This window comes from Perca fluviatilis, chromosome 15 (genome assembly GCF_010015445.1).
Source record: "Perca fluviatilis chromosome 15, GENO_Pfluv_1.0, whole genome shotgun sequence".
In the NCBI taxonomy this organism is placed as follows: domain Eukaryota; kingdom Metazoa; phylum Chordata; class Actinopteri; order Perciformes; family Percidae; genus Perca; species Perca fluviatilis.
In genome coordinates, this window is record NC_053126.1 from 12,126,731 (window position 1) to 12,142,377 (window position 15,647).

The 15,647-nt window shown below is 38.9% G+C and overlaps 4 protein-coding genes across 5 annotated transcripts; 2 read left to right on the forward strand and 2 right to left on the reverse strand.

Moving 5' to 3' along the window:
• Positions 1–736: 736 nt before the first annotated feature.
• fahd1 (fumarylacetoacetate hydrolase domain containing 1) lies at positions 737–1,868 on the reverse strand. Its single transcript, XM_039825780.1, has one exon. The coding sequence runs from the start codon at positions 1,730–1,732 to the stop codon at positions 1,070–1,072; it is 663 nt and encodes a 220-aa protein (XP_039681714.1). The 5' UTR covers positions 1,733–1,868; the 3' UTR covers positions 737–1,069.
• A 192-nt stretch (positions 1,869–2,060) lies between these two features.
• Positions 2,061–6,725, forward strand: LOC120575138 (hydroxyacylglutathione hydrolase, mitochondrial-like). Its single transcript, XM_039825779.1, has 9 exons — positions 2,061–2,218; positions 2,888–3,072; positions 3,682–3,746; positions 4,123–4,240; positions 4,326–4,434; positions 5,186–5,289; positions 5,479–5,580; positions 5,676–5,755; positions 5,878–6,725. The coding sequence occupies exons 1-9, from the start codon at positions 2,152–2,154 to the stop codon at positions 5,975–5,977; spliced, it is 930 nt and encodes a 309-aa protein (XP_039681713.1). The 5' UTR covers positions 2,061–2,151; the 3' UTR covers positions 5,978–6,725.
• Positions 6,726–7,241: 516 nt separating this feature from the next.
• LOC120575115 (hydroxyacylglutathione hydrolase-like protein) lies at positions 7,242–10,525 on the forward strand. Of its 2 annotated transcripts, XM_039825746.1 has the most exons (9): positions 7,244–7,373; positions 7,611–7,752; positions 7,866–7,930; positions 8,051–8,168; positions 8,295–8,403; positions 8,646–8,749; positions 9,040–9,141; positions 9,736–9,815; positions 10,134–10,525. In XM_039825746.1, exons 2-9 carry the CDS (start codon positions 7,648–7,650, stop codon positions 10,282–10,284), a joined length of 834 nt encoding a protein of 277 aa, XP_039681680.1. In that variant the 5' UTR covers positions 7,244–7,373; positions 7,611–7,647; the 3' UTR covers positions 10,285–10,525. The 2 variants fall into 2 exon arrangements, with proteins under 2 accessions (XP_039681681.1, XP_039681680.1); XM_039825747.1 differs by lacking the exon at positions 9,040–9,141 and having other exon boundaries at positions 7,242–7,373.
• An 812-nt stretch (positions 10,526–11,337) lies between these two features.
• narfl (nuclear prelamin A recognition factor-like) lies at positions 11,338–15,587 on the reverse strand. Its single transcript, XM_039825748.1, has 11 exons — positions 15,482–15,587; positions 14,496–14,591; positions 14,256–14,399; positions 14,016–14,145; positions 13,766–13,900; positions 13,416–13,534; positions 13,155–13,284; positions 12,991–13,063; positions 12,767–12,904; positions 12,340–12,497; positions 11,338–11,960 (listed from the first exon to the last, which is right to left on the reverse strand). The coding sequence occupies exons 1-11, from the start codon at positions 15,545–15,547 to the stop codon at positions 11,719–11,721; spliced, it is 1,431 nt and encodes a 476-aa protein (XP_039681682.1). The 5' UTR covers positions 15,548–15,587; the 3' UTR covers positions 11,338–11,718.
• Positions 15,588–15,647: the final 60 nt, after the last annotated feature.

Here is a 15,647-nt window from a genome sequence, read left to right on the forward strand (position 1 = left end):
GTAATGCATATAGTATGAAAAGTTGAAAATGCTATAGATGTTGGTTCTTTATACTGCTATTATCAGACTATCACTATAATCACAACATTTATTTCCTCTACTTCTATATCAGTAGTATCATGACTATTTGGGTATGACGGATGCTGTATGACTGTATTAAATCAGTAGTGATGTATTGAAGCTTAAACATCTTCTCCATTACATTTCAGAGGGAAATACTTCTTCTACACTATATTTTGTTGGCAGCTGTAGTTACTAATAACTTTGCTGAGTCAGATGTTTAATACAAAACATAATCAACAATTAGATTATGATATATTGTTATAGGTTAAGCTTCCCAGCAGTTTATAAAGTAGTTAAAATTAGCCTCGCATTTACCAGCTGCAACATTCAGGTGATGAACAAATGAATGCATCAATAATTATATAAAAAAAAATACAATTATATAACATATATTATTGTGAAATGTGTCATTCTGAATAATTTTGATGCCTACATTTTGCTGCTAATACTTTTGTACTTCTACTCAAATTTAACAAAGTACTTCTACACCGTTGTATCGGTACTTTCACGGACATCACAGCACTTCTTCCACCACTGTATTTAACTCAGTATATACAGATTATAAAGTTTTTAAATACTTCTTAATGCATATCAATCTAGTCATTTTATATCTATAAAAGTACAACACTGACTGGTCTATCTTCAATAACAATAATAACATACCCTTTGATCGTTTTGCTGATTATACATTTTTATTTTAACTTTATTTAATAAAAACATGCTTTTCACAATCCCTGGTTTAAGTAGCTAATGATCAGAAGTGCACTCATGAAATCAATCAATGTTACCAAACTGTGTTTTATTCAAGTACTGGCCACAATGCAGCATCAGAAATATGGTGCTGATGGCACAGCGCTGCCATCTGCTGATCCACACAGATATTGAAAATATATTTAAAAATAATTACATTCAACCTTCAAGTAAAACAATCTCTTTTCATGAATCTGTGTATTTAGTTCGCCTAAAGTCATTCGTGTTTTGTTTTATTTTATTTTGTTTGTTTTTACTACTGGTGTTGTCTGTCCACTCTGAAGCTCATGGTGACAATGTCCTCGATCCCAGCCTGCAGCTTATCATGCTGCTGCACGGCGGAGACTCCTTTCGGGGTCCCGGTCAGGATGAGATCCCCCTCCTCCAGGGTGATGAACTCGCTGATGTAGCTGATAAGATAGGGGATGGAGAAAATCATCTGGGAGGTGCAGCCGTTCTGCCGCAGCTGGTCGTTCACCTTAAGCCACAGCTTCACGTTCCCCGGGTCAGGGATGCGCTCTTTGGGGATGAACTCGCTGATGGGACAGGAGGTGTTAAAAGCTTTAGCCATGGTCCAGGGCAGACCCTTGGACTTACACTCGTCTTGGACGTCCCGGGCTGTCATGTCCAAGCACAGAGCGTAGCCTGCAACGTGCTCCATAGCGGTGGACTGAGGAATGGCCGTCCCCCCTTTCCCGATGACCACTCCTAACTCCACTTCATGGTGCAGGTTACTGGAGTACATGGGCACCAGGATGGAGGAGCCCTCTCTTACATATGCAGAAGGTGGTTTAAGGAATAGGACGGGCTCTGTAGGAATCGCATTTTTCAGCTCTTTGGCGTGGTCGGCATAGTTTCTCCCCACACAAATTATCTTCCTCCCCCATTCCCAGAATCGAGATATATTTCGTGCTGCCATTGTGGAGAAATGTGAACGTTTGAGCCAGTCTGAAGCTGTCAGCACCAGTTAAACCAAACTTTGACCGACACTGGTCCCAGAAGCGAGATTATTAACCTACGGCAAGCCTGAAAGGACATACAGTAAACTCAAAATATCAAGTTAAAGCTGTTATATCAATCTATTTAAGAAGTTTATCAGGACTAAAAATATCAAATATCCCCCACATATACCATACTGTATACTGATGGATTCGTCGTTCAAAAAATGCAGAAATAACCAATGTATTTGAGTTTTTAACTGAATATTCCTGATCTACTCCCCCAGACTTGATTGGTGGAGCCTGGGAGGTTAAAGTTGAAAAGGGACGGACGCGGAACTAAACCGAGCTAAACTTTTCTGGTTTACGTGAATGCGATAACGCTTTATCGGCTGTTGCTATGTTATTGAAGTCACTAGTAGGGGGTGCCTGCACTCTGCTTGGAGCTGCAACAGCCTTCAGATTTGGTACGTGGTCACGATTTTTCACTGTGCAAACATGTAGCTTAGCATGTTACCTTGTGCAGTTACATGAATGTAAACTAGTTACGAACGGCTAATGTTTTTCTTTTGTCGTGTCTGAAGAGGAGGGTTGTGAGCACAGCTGGCCTGTCTTAGCAAACACTTGCACCTAATTACATACAGCAATCCCCATTAACAGTCAAGTTAGATCAATGCTGTGGCAGCTAGTTAGCTAGGTGAAAAAAATGAATGCATTTTTAAAGTTAGCATGGAAGCTAACGTTGTTTACTTTATGTTGTTGTCGTGTTAGCTTAACTTACAGTTTCATACTTGTCCAGCCAATGGCTAACGTCACGGTTTAATGCCATTAGTTTCCTGGTGTTGTTTGTGGCTCCATAAAATAATATTTCTAGGGAAAGGGTGCCTGTCATGAAGACAGAATATTTTATAGGAATAAAATTAATTATTTAAGACAAACGGTGTCCTCATGTCATTCTTAAAGCGAGACTAGTCTATATATAAACACACCGGGGGGAGGGGTGTTTAGAGTAGTACAGTAACACAATATAGGAAAAGTACATATAGTATAATACTTAAATGTAAAGTAATAAGCTGTAGACATTATGATAGTAGTGATAATAATATGAGAATATTGACTTGTATCTTCTCATGAAGCACCTGTGGAAGTCCAGGCCCAAGCAGCTGCCCTCCTTCACAGCGCAGTGAGGAAATCCTCTCTGGTAGAACAAGCAAATATGAGGATTGAACTTCTCCCTGCACTCAGTGACAACTACATGTACCTCCTGATTGATGTGGACTCCAGAGAAGCAGCTATTGTTGACCCTGTGGAGCCAATAAAGGTTTGTGTATTATATTGTAGTACTTTTGAGGTACCTTTTACTCAAGCATTTCCTTATACTTTTACTACTATATGGACCGTTGGCTTTGCTGTATTATTAAACCAACCACTATTTTGTAAAGTAGTTAAAATTAGCTCCACCTTGACCAGCTGCCACATCAAAAGGCTGCTAGCTGTTTTTGCATTAATAATCCAGTGCAGTACTTTTATTTGGAATCCTGCATTCCAAATCTTACTTAAGTAAAAGTACAGTAATATCATTTGCAAAGACTTCCATTTAGGGCTACAGCTAATGCTTATTACTGTATATTGTTGTTTTGACTAATCTTTTAGTCTGTAAAATGTCAAAACATAGTGAAGAATTCCCATCAGAGATTTTCTGAGCGCATTTGAAGTTCTTCACTCCCAAACCCACAGATATTCAATTGTAATGATATAAAACCGAAACAATGCAGCATATCTTCACATATGAGAAGCCAGAACCAACAAATATTTTGCACTTTTGCTGGATAAAGGTTTCAAGCAATTGCCAAAATTGTTGGTGATTCATTTTCTTTTGATTTAATCATTAAGGCACTACTCCAGTTTGACCATTTCCTGCTTTAAACAGGTTGTGGAAGCTGTCAGAAAACATGGTGTAAAACTCACAACAATTCTGACCACTCATCACCACTGGTAAGCTATAAGTTAAGTCAATATTTTATTTTACATATAGTGTTACAATGGCTATCATTTTTTTTTATATATTCATGAGAGAATTCTGAAAACTAGTTCAGAAAAAGACGATGTAGTGCGCATCCATGTAGTTGCTGGTGCAGGGAAAAAAAGTAAATGTAGAAAGAAGGTATAGTCTGTATAACCGCTCACTGCTGATTTTGCACTATTAAAGTATTTTTCGGAGCGTTGAGCTGTTGTGCGGACTTTACCTTCTTTCAGAATTCTGAAAACTCTCAAGCTAACCAGCCAAAAATGCCAGTATGCTAAGAAACCTATCTGCATAAAACGTTTGCTGAGGAATAGTAACAATACACTGATAATTTCCCCCTCTCAGGGATCATGCTAGTGGAAATGAGAAGATGATAAAGTTAATGCCAGGACTGAGGGTCTATGGAGGAGATGACAGAATTGATGCTATTACAAAGAAAGTTTCTCATTCCAACAATCTCAAAGTAAGACTATCAACCAATCTATTCTACCATCCAAAAATAAGCCTCAAATGAGTGATGTTTGCTCACCGGTGTCATTCTTTCCCAGGTTGGATCGCTCAATGTCAAATGCCTGTACACACCATGTCACACAACTGGTCACATCTGCTACTATGTGACAAAAGAAAACAGCACCGAGCCACCAGCAGTTTTCACAGGTATGTTTTTAATCACATCAGATGCATATATTTTGTCCTTCACAAGAAATCGTACAGGCACAAGGTATAATTCTAGTGAAATGTAATCTGCAGATGTATTGCACAAATAAATACCATGAGTCAATGAAGTCTCTGACAACAGCCTTAAAGTGTTCATATTATGCTTTTTGGCTTTTTCCCTTTCCTTTATTGTTATATATCTTTTTTGTGCACATTATAGGTTTACAAAGTGGAAAAAGCCCAAAGTCCACCCCAAAGGAACTTACCATCTTCCAGAGAAAACACTGTTCACAAACTGCTCCAAACAGCACTATTGTAGTCCAGCCTTTACTTCCGTGACGAACGTGCGTCACTTTGTAACCCACGTTATAATGCTCGCCTAGCTGCTAGAGTGGCACGCCCTCGTACTCTGCAACTGACTAGATAGCCGTACTTACTGCTCATGTGCGACTCTCAACAAAGATGGAACAGAAGTGAGATGCCTCACTCTGTAGCTAAAACGGAGAGCTCAACATACAGGGTGAAAAGAGGAGCTGCAGCGATGTGCAGTACAACAAATATATGGTGTTTTCTGAAAATTAAACTACATAAACCTATTCTGGTACAACCTCTAAATACAATAATGAACCTGAAAATGAGCAGAATATGAGCACTTTAAATCTGTCAAGCTTGCCAAATATGTATTGATGCAAGCTCTGTATGTGTGACCTTTTTTAATGCTCTAAGGATTTTTTTTTTTTTTTCCATGCAGGCGACACGCTGTTTATGGCTGGTTGTGGTAAATTCTTCGAGGGTACAGCAGAGCAGATGTACAAAGCCTTGATAGAAATTCTGGGAAGCCTGCCTCCTGAAACGGTAAATATATGTACTCCATCGGTAACGTGTATTATTGAAAAATGTTTTTAAGAGGTTTCTTCAGCAGAGATATGCAACACATTTTCAATTCTGGGTGTTGAAAATGACACATTCTGATAAAGTATACCTAAGCTGTATGGCAGACTGGCTAACAATGGTGTGTTTGTTTGTGTTTGTTTGTGTTTTAAGCATGTTTACTGCGGTCACGAGTACACCGTCAGCAATCTGAAATTTGCCCGTTCTGTGGAACCAGACAATGAAGTCATTCAGAAGAAGCTAGCTTGGGCAAAGGTATTTGACTGACGTGTCACATCCAAACAATGACTGCCTCAGATGATCAACCCCTGAAACTGAAAATCTTAACGTCTGTGTTTGAATTTCTGTAGGAGAAATGCAGCAATGGAGAACCTACCATCCCGTCCACTTTGGCAGAGGAATTCACATTTAACCCCTTTATGAGAGTAAAGTATGTAGAGCATGATTTCATTCTTAGTTATATTTTATTTACTTACAACACATGTATATGTCGGAGTAGTTTTGTTTAGACCTAATTACAGTTCTTTGATCTTTGTTCTTTGTTTAATGCAGAGAGAAGTCAGTGCAAGACCATGTAAAGCAGACAAACCCGGTTGAAACCATGAGAAGTCTCCGGAAAGAAAAAGATAGCTTCCGGGTGCCCAAGGAGTGATGGCCAGTGCACTCATGCTGACTGTTTCTTAACTGCTTCCAACACTGCAGCTTGTCAATAATCGAGTACTACAGAAATCTATATAATATCTGCACTTCAATTTTAAAGCGAATTCAGGTAGATGTACTACATTTACTCTCAGTCAAGGCACACATTTTATATCCCTATATTCAGCCCTGATATGGCTATAAATGTCATGTAGTTGTATTTGGTTTGTTTGGAGGATATTGGTGTGATAGTTGTAAGTAATATATGGCCATTAATTGAATGATTTAAAATCAATGAAAAATAAATTTGTTCATCTGTAAATCTGAGTTTAAGAGTATATTTAGTATTATGTTGTAATATATTCATGTAAAAAACCTCAACTTCATAAAATGTTAAAATTGAAAGATTTTTAACAAGACAGGGAACTGCTTGAGGAACAAATGTTGAAATATGTAACATTTCTGTAAATTGATGAATAATTTCTTTGTAAAGATTCAAATCAATGCTTTAGGAGTGCATTTATTTTCATATTTCTTTGGAAGCTGTTGGTTTGATGTAAAATTCGGCACAAATGCTTTTTATTTCTTCCTTTTTATTTAAAAGGATTTTGTGAGCAAAGCATTGTCTACTTATTGGCTTGTCAGCATTAAATGTTAGATACCGTGAATGCTCTTTTGCATGTAAAGTACAATCTTACAAAGAATATTGCATTGTGTTCTTTGGAAAAAGCAATAAAACACATTTATTCAAGTCAGTGGAATTAAGTCTTGAATTGAAAATGTGCTTTAAAATGGCTCATTATGCAGACTGGCCCAATTACAACTGTTATCATTAATATTATATTGGATTATTAAGAGCATTAACATGTAGTCACCACTATGCATCATGGGTGTGTTGGGGCCTTCAACTAAGTTATACCCTGTTGGGTAGTTTATAAACTGCGTCACATTTTATATGATTGTATATTTTATATAAAAATAAAATTTGTACTTAACCTTTTGATTCCATTAAAGTATTTTACATCCAGATTTAAATCTTTATAATTTGGAAATCAAATTTTCTTTTTTAATGGTTTTATTATATGGTTATTTTATAACATTTACCATACAAAATACTGTATGGCAAATGTATGTGTGTGTGTGTATATATATATATATATATATATAAACAAATCTATGAAAAAAACATTCAGACCAAATTTCCTTTATTTCAAAATCCAAGATGGAAAGACATTGTTGAATGTTTCCGGCTCGATTAAAACGTCTTGGATTTCACATGATGTCTCGATGATGTCGCGAGAACTTCACAATCTGAATCGTCTGAATTCAGAGATGTAGAATAATAACTTTCAGACCATAACAGTCGGACAAGGATACAACAACCTCTAATCGATATCAGATAGACTGAGGTAACGGAGGTTCATTTATTGACTTGTGTTTAATTTCCCATTGATGTTCAAGCTGTAGAAAATGTTCAGTTTTATGACACATCACCAGAGCCAGAGATAGTTTTAACGCTGGTCCTGCTAACAGAAGTCTGAAGACAGTTGCATGCTTTCATTAGCTAACAGTATCAGTGATAAATTAACAACTGGTGCATATTGATAGTTGGATGATAATGTTGACTAATAAAACTCTTTCTGAAGTGTTGCGCACTGTGGTGCGCATGCGTTTAACGGTGCCATGAAGGTAAAGGTGATCTCCATACTGGAGGACAACTACATGTACCTGGTGATTGACGAGCAGAGTAAACGGGCCGTAGCTGTGGACCCTGCTGTACCACACCGGGTGAGAGACAGATCCTCCTGTTTTGGTCCATGTGATGAACATTAAAAATGTGTCATCTTCACAGATTGTATTCCTGTCAATTGACTAAAAGTTACATACATGTATTTTTAAAGCTGCTAGAAATAGTGAAGAGAGAGGGCTTGTCTCTGACAGCTGTCCTCACCACACACCATCACTGGTAAGACCACTGGTTTGGTACAAGAGGGCGGTAGCCTTGCCATAATAAAGTAAATCAGTAATACCAGAACACCCAGACAAATCACTAATAATAATTAACCAACATCTTTTTACTGTTCAGGGACCATGCTCGGGGGAATGAGGCTCTGTTGAAGGAGGTTCCTGGGCTGAGGGTGTATGGGGGAGACGATCGGATCGGGGGTCTGACGGATAAAGTAACTGACGCCCAGGAACTCAAGGTGCCCAAAACGAACAGTAAAATGTCTCCAGTTTCCATTTTCAACATTATTTACAAAATACTGTTGTTGTTTTTTGTTGGGTCTCTGCCATGTTGTCTTTTGATATTTTGTTTTCTCTATTTGCAGTTTAACTCCATCAATGTGAGGTGCCTATTCACTCCCTGCCATACCTCTGGGCACATGTGCTACTTTGTTTGGGAGGATGAGTGCACTGACGCCCCTGCTGTGTTCACAGGTCTTTGTAAACATAAAGAGCTGGGGAACCAGTTGAAACCTGTGAAGTACATTTCTGAACACAGCTCATACCTGTACAGCACATGTTATGTGGTATCAATTGTAAATATAACTTCATTTTGAGTGGCTAGAGATATGAATCCTTGTTGACCAGTACGATGTCCATTGTTCTTATTGTGATTGCGATGACTGGGACTGACCACTCTCTCTCTTCCTCCGCTTGTCCTTTCTTTTGGTTGTTAGGGGATACATTGTTTATCAGTGGATGCGGGCGGTTTCTTGAGGGCACAGCAGAACAGATGTACCACAATCTCACCCAGGTGCTGGGCTCCCTACCTCAAGACACGGTTTGTGGAAATAGGATATTTTTGTTGTGGTTGTGTGCAGCACTCACAGGGTTATCGGCAGCTAACATGACCCCAGATAAGAACTGCTGTAAGACTGCGTCACAGTGATGAACAAACACACGTACAATGAGGTGATTGAGTGCAGCCTGGCTCTCTTTTCTGCCTACATAGTACAAAACATCTAAAAAATGTCCAGAGGCCCAGAATGACCAAGATACTCAAACTCTACTGCTATGTGTGTGAGTTAATCAGAAATCCTGCCCTTAAAATCATTCTTTGTTCATCTGTAGAAGGTGTTCTGTGGACACGAGTACACCATTAAGAACCTGAAATTTGCCATGCTGGTGGAGCCAGAGAATGAAAAGGTTAAAGAGATGCTGAGCTGGGCCAGGGTGAGCAATTCAATGAAAACTGCTTAAAAAAATAAAGCTCATATTCTCTATTTTTGTTATTGTCAACAAAAGACAAAAAAACCTTAGAAGTGCTTAGTCTGTCTCATAATACTTTACTCTCCCAAGCCCACTGATTCCAACGTAAATCTTTAAAAACGGGTCACAATATAGACTGTTAATTTTTTACAGTATATAGTATATTAAATGTAGGTCTTTGCAACAATACCCAAAAATTAGTAAATAGTGCATTTGCTGGGGGCTATTTTCAGCCGTGGAATAATACATATTTACTTGTACAGTTTTTTAGTGAGTATTTCCGGCAACAGAATGGTGTTTGTGGGATTGAATCAAAGGTAAACTACAGTGCACGTTAAAGGTAATGAAGTTGGCTCATTAAAGTGTTTTCAATAGTTGTTGCACAACAATGGAGGTCTATAGAACAGTGAAATAAGCTTTACATAACCAGCAATCATTGCTGGTTATGGTCTTTTCATGGCATTGGACAAAAACTAAAATACTGCCAGTTTTATTCTTTGAATATAAATTGAGAAATATTTATTTTGCTGCGTTGCCTGACAGTTTTTGTTCTCGCAGGCGAGAGATGATGATGACAAACCCACAGTGCCTTCTACCCTAATGGAGGAGTTTGAGTACAACCCTTTTCTTCGCCTCTCGTGAGTTTGAATATTTATATACAGCATGTATGAGAGGATGAACCTGGTGAATACATGTCTCCAGCCATTTTGAGTTTTTCAACCAATTTAAAAAAATTGCCAAAAAAAAATGATTCAGACTTTCTTGTTTTGGCATGGATGTAGTTTATCTTTGCACTTGTTTTGGTGCTTCTCGTAGTTTTAGTACACAGCATATGTTGGTAAAACAAGTTTATTTGGATGAGCTTGTCTTTCCAGATGAATCTGGACATTTCCTGCCACAATTTTGTGTTATACTCTCAGTTGTTGTTTCTTTCTTATCCTCTTCCTTTACTGTAGAAAGGAAGGAGTACAAAAGTTCACTGGAAAGACAGACCCCATAGAGGTGCTGAGGGTCCTGCGGAAGGAGAGGGACACATTTAAGAAGCCCAAGCAGAGGCTTCCTCCCCATGCCATGTTGGCTTTGGAGTGGGGGCTTCTCAGACCCTGAGATCCAGTTTCAGAGATCTGAACATACTCAACTATCAAGGAGAGATAGTTTGAATGACTGAATGCAGCAAGACACAACTCTGTAGAGTGTTATGTGTTGCTCTAACCCTCAATGTAACCAATGTATACTACTGGGAACCTGGTTGACCATAATGTGTGTGTTGTTTAAGTAATAATGAAACAATGACTGCACAAAGAAGGCAGTGTAAAGCTGCTTTCATTAAATATTCCTACAAGCTAAATTAACGAAGGGCTGGTCTCTTACGCACAAACTAACTGCACCAGGTAACGTCTGCTAATACCAATACTAATGTGTTTTGTGTATTTATTGCTTTAAATAACTGGTTTTGGGAGAAAACTACGCTTTATTTCTTTATAACTTATTTGGTTTTTGAATGTTTGTGTTTGTTTTCTGTCTGGTAACCTTGTTACTGCCAGTGCATTTTACTTTACTTTTTTACTAATTTCAGTTTGGACATACCGTATATATACTGTACAATTGCTCTCTTTCTTGCATTAGCAGTTGGACACAATTGATTTACTGTAAAAATACAATTTAAGTAAATTTAGACTGCACATACACATACCTTTGGTAACAGTAATATGATATGTTGTACAAGGGTAGAAAGAATGTACATGCAGTGTATATCATTATTGCTTTTCATCCCAAAGTGAGTAAATCCTCACTTTGCTAGAGCGTAATATAGAGTCAGAGTCAAGATTATTCAATAAAAGATATCAGTCTGAAACATTATTCTGTTGGAGATCTTTTAGAAAAAACTTGCAAGTGGCCAGGTTGGCTCAGTGGGTAGAGCAGGCGCCAGAGGTCCAGGGTTTGAATCCAACCTGTGACGTCTTCCCCCTCTCTCACCTAGCTGTCCTATCAATTAAAGGCGGAGAAGCCCAAAAAATAATCTTTGCAAAACAAATGGCTAGAATTAAATAAAGTTTTTATTTTTCTATATATATATATATATATATATATATGTATGTATGTGTATGTATGTATGTATGTATGTATGTATATATATAATCAATCATGAGTTAAATAAGGAATGATTATACTTTTCTTTGTGTTATTTCAGCTCACATTTTCAAGTGTAACAGGTCCCAAACAAATGAATGATTTACTATACATTTGAAAGGACAATCAGCAGTATACTGTAATGGCAAATAATCAGACCAAATAAATAATTTGGCTTCAACATTGTGTCTACTATCTACGCCTATTATCTTCCACTTTGCCAGGCACACAATTTTTAGATGAGGGGAGAAGTGGTTTAACAGGTTATTGGCATACATCAAAACTGCTTATATTTGACTTTGCCCATAACCCTGAAGAGAGACAGAAAAAGTCAGTTATATTTGGACGGTTCTGTAGTCAGTGTTTGCTGAAAAATGATGCGCTTATCATGGATTGTAGCAAAAGCTTGTTTCACCACTTCATAGTGAGTCCGTTTTTCATCTTCTCCACAGGGTGGTAGTGTGTGTGCAGCAGCTCTTTGGCTCTCTCCTCCCCTACACTGTGGAGCCAGGACTGGTACAGCTCGGCCACACGGGTGTCATCTTCTGGTGATAGGGAGCGCTCTGCCTTGTAGAGCTCCTCAACTTTCTGGAGAAGCTCCTTTGGGCTCTGACCAGGTTTGGGCTTCACCTGTCCACCACCATTTAGACAACCTGCATAATAACAAAAGGTTAGGGGAACATGCTGGGTTTATTGTTTTAATTTGCTTGCAAACATCGGCAAATATCAAATTAGTAAAGCAGTGCTGGTGAGACTTCTCTGCAAGTTGTGCTTGTCAGTTATCCATCCGATAACTCGATGCATGTATTTAAATTGCCTGTCTATTTCCACAGATGTGACTGACCACTGCATTTAATATTTTCCATGTGCACATATATGTAACAAGCATGTCATTTATGACACGTGAGGCCAGTTGAAAACACATGGTAGTAGTAAATTCTTTCTGGTGTGGCAAATATATGCTGTACCAATCAAGCAAAAACACAATGGCTCACACTAAGGAAGAGTTCACATCTGCATGTTTCACTTTACCTGATGGACAGGCCATAACTTCCACAAAGTGGTAAGGTGACTTCCCCCTCTTAAGTTTCTGCACCAGGTTCTGGATGTTACGGAATCCGTACGTGGAAGCAAAGTTCAACAAGACTACTCCATCTTTCTCTAGAGTCACTTCTTGGAAGTCGTTATTCCTGTGGCAGAGGAGTTAAGTTAGCAAAACAGGGTTTGGCAGTAAGCTGGTATACTTCGATCCGCACATGTAAAGTCTCTCAAACAACATCAATACGCTAGACGCCTGGCTGAGTGACATTATAATTAAGCATTATCGACAAGCATTTTGGGATCATTGAACTGGAACAGCTCTTCATTCATACTGAATTTAAGTCTGACTGTTCCAGACATAATGAGCCTCCACAAACACCACTAAGCAGGCTTCTTAAAGTTGTTGAGACAGACTCACCTGAGGATCTTGTACGTGAGATCCTTCACCTCCTCTCCAAACAGCTGCTTAGCAGCATAGGTGAAGACATGATGGAGGTAACCCCCTGACCCGCTTCCGGCATGGCTCAGGAACTCGCCCCCACTCACACTGCTGAACCTGGAATAATATGTAGTGTGTGAGTTCACTTATTCTTCTGGAAAGTCATGCGACGGATAACAAAAACAAAATGTCACAGAACTTACAATGTATCTAGGGGTGCAGGTTCCACATCATTAAGAGACACATTTTTCTCCTCCAGCATTTTCTGAACCTCTCCTACACACAAGACATGAGAAAAGTATAAAAGAGAAGATACTCCACATTCATATAGACCAAAAAAAAAGCATCATAAGAGTAGTTCCTGTACCAGATGTGATGACACAGTCCACTTCTCGAGTCTCGTCTTTTTCCAGGTAGAAGTCTGACCTCGAGGCCTCAAGTTTCTTATCAAAGCAGGGCATAACTGCCACATGGTAGATCTGCTGTGGACTTAACCCCTAACAACACACACAATACACAGCTCAACTCATTATTCTAAGTAATATATATAATAAAAAGTGTCAAAGTCACTTTAACCTCCATGAGGTGGAGCACACTGTTTGACTGCAATCTCTGATGTGTCCGGTACCTGTTGTTCAGCAAAATAGCCTTTAACCAGAGAGCCCATCATCGCCTGGGGGGAGCGAGTGGTACTAATGTATGGAAGAATAAACTCGCCATGGGTCTTCTCTGCATAGCAAATCCAACCTGAGCAACACACACGTACACGAAGGGAGAGGTATTTGAGCAAACACTGAAATAATAATAAGAAATGTAAGTATTATTACACAACAGTGAACTTCGCTGCCGCCTCTTGCCTTTTATTAAGTATAAGTTATGTGGTCCACCACGAATATGACAAATGAGGTTGACACGCAACAAAGGCCTGCATGGCAGGATGCTCCAACCTTAAAACATACAGGGTTTGTAGTGGAATACCTGGACAGGCCGATGTCAGCATGGGAAGTCTGTTGCTGTCCTGCTCCTTCCTCTGGAAACGCTCCACGAACTCTCTCTGGCTTTCCAGCAGGCTAAAGGTCCGACTAAAGCTTGTTTCAAACACATGATGAACCCCTGCCATAATGATAATAATCTTCAGAAGTGACTTTGTCTGCATTATTTTCATTTCCTGTTTTACTTTGTGCTGTTTGACTTAAATAGAACAGAAAAAGTAATATTTTGCACTCACCAAGGCCTTTAAAGAAGGATGTGAGCCTCCTGCCTGTCTCACTACTGCTGAGGTCAAAGTATGCTGCGAGGGAGGCTCTGGACTGCGGTGACACCGACACCACCACCACCTTCTGCTCTGTCGCGTTTAACTGTGGAGGGAGACACTCAAAAATATTACTATTACATTCAAAAGGCTGCAAAAGCACCAATAACCAGACACATACTACACAAGCATTCAAACACATACATCCATCTCTACCTTGTTATTGCGCAGCACTTTTAAGAGCTCCTCGTGGCTCTGCTGCGTGATGAGGACGCTCTCAGCTGAGGTGACACAGCCACTGCAGGCCAAACAGTCATTCAGTGAGATCTTTGCTTTCTCCAGCTTCTGCTTCCCACCATCCTGCAAACACAAGAGGTGAATAACTTCAGGGTAAATTGTGGTGCAATAATTAAATTTTACTTAACACGCAGGTTTTGATTAAGCCTTAAAGCCCACCTGGTTGACTTGGACGTAACTGCCATCATCTTCTATTTGAATCTTGGCCAAAGATTTACCTTGTTTCTTCTCTATTTTAATAGGTTTTACACATTCCTGCAACAGAAACCACACATGTAAGCCAAACCTACTTGAGTTAATTTTTTATGAACTTTATGCACAAGATAAACACAGCAATTTATAACAACACCCACAGGTACCAGACAGAACTGGGTAAGAACAAACTAGAATAAATAAGTAGCAGGTAACGAAATAAAATACCAGACAAAAAAAAGTCAACACTCGGGTTTTAGATAGACCAACCTTTTTAGACTGATTCAACAGTCATTTCATTCCCCCCCACCCTCACAAAGATCACAAGAAATGAGTAAATTCATCGCGACAGGTAAGAAATGAGAGTTCAAAACGCAAATGATCAGTGTCACACCATCCTGCATAACGTTATATCGCAGGTGATTCTAAATAATATAAAGTGACATATACCAGGTCTACAGTTTTTCAAGGACTTTCAGTTAGACAAGTTGGGCAATAACTCAAGCTGCAGTAACGTATTGTCTATTGAGTGAAAGTATAACTTAATATCTATATCCACTAAAACCAAATTATCACCCAACACTACTATTTCACCGTAGTTACATCATTGCTAACATTAGCAGCAAGCTAACTACTTAGCTAGCAGGCATTTTATGTTTTTAACATTAGCGGGGTTTGCGATCAGTAACAGTTAAACCAATTAGTTAGTATTACATTATCATACGCTTTTGTCAAGCGGGTTTCATGGTTGTGGTTATTTTTTAGTTGTTCTCTTACACAGCCGGTTTGTAGAACTGACTAAGACCCCTGTTAGCTAGCTAACAGTTACCACGAATGCTATGTCGGTACGTTTTCGCTATCGACTGCTTTTATAAAGGAAGTGAATTATTAGCGTTACCTATGTCTTTTTAAAATAAAGCCGATGTTATGACATGTTAGAATAGTTCAACTACCTGAGAGGGTGTGATAAAATCATCGAGATCTGTCAGCTGCAACACACTGCTAAAGTGCGAAGCCATAATTACTGCCGTAAAGTGTTTGTTGTTTACTTTTGTGTCGTGAATAGGTATCCAGCAGAGATAAACCTCACTATCAACCAGATCTTCCTGTGCTTACCTA

Excerpts from the sequence above, each read along its gene's own strand:
- fahd1 (XM_039825780.1), bottom strand. The coding sequence starts at position 1,732 with ATGGCAGCACGAAATATATCTCGATTCTGGGAATGGGGGAGGAAGATA.
- narfl (XM_039825748.1), bottom strand. The coding sequence starts at position 15,547 with ATGGCTTCGCACTTTAGCAGTGTGTTGCAGCTGACAGATCTCGATGAT. Across the intron at positions 14,146-14,255 it reads AAGTGCTGCGCAATAACAAG|TTAAACGCGACAGAGCAGAA; the intron begins GTAGAGATGGAT and ends CTCCCTCCACAG. Across the intron at positions 13,901-14,015 it reads ATCCTTCTTTAAAGGCCTTG|GGGTTCATCATGTGTTTGAA; the intron begins GTGAGTGCAAAA and ends TCATTATGGCAG.
- LOC120575115 (XM_039825746.1), top strand. The coding sequence starts at position 7,648 with ATGAAGGTAAAGGTGATCTCCATACTGGAGGACAACTACATGTACCTG. Across the intron at positions 7,753-7,865 it reads ACCCTGCTGTACCACACCGG|CTGCTAGAAATAGTGAAGAG; the intron begins GTGAGAGACAGA and ends GTATTTTTAAAG. Across the intron at positions 9,816-10,133 it reads AACCCTTTTCTTCGCCTCTC|AAAGGAAGGAGTACAAAAGT; the intron begins GTGAGTTTGAAT and ends CCTTTACTGTAG.
- LOC120575138 (XM_039825779.1), top strand. The coding sequence starts at position 2,152 with ATGTTATTGAAGTCACTAGTAGGGGGTGCCTGCACTCTGCTTGGAGCT. Across the intron at positions 3,073-3,681 it reads ACCCTGTGGAGCCAATAAAG|GTTGTGGAAGCTGTCAGAAA; the intron begins GTTTGTGTATTA and ends TGCTTTAAACAG. Across the intron at positions 5,581-5,675 it reads AGAAGCTAGCTTGGGCAAAG|GAGAAATGCAGCAATGGAGA; the intron begins GTATTTGACTGA and ends GAATTTCTGTAG.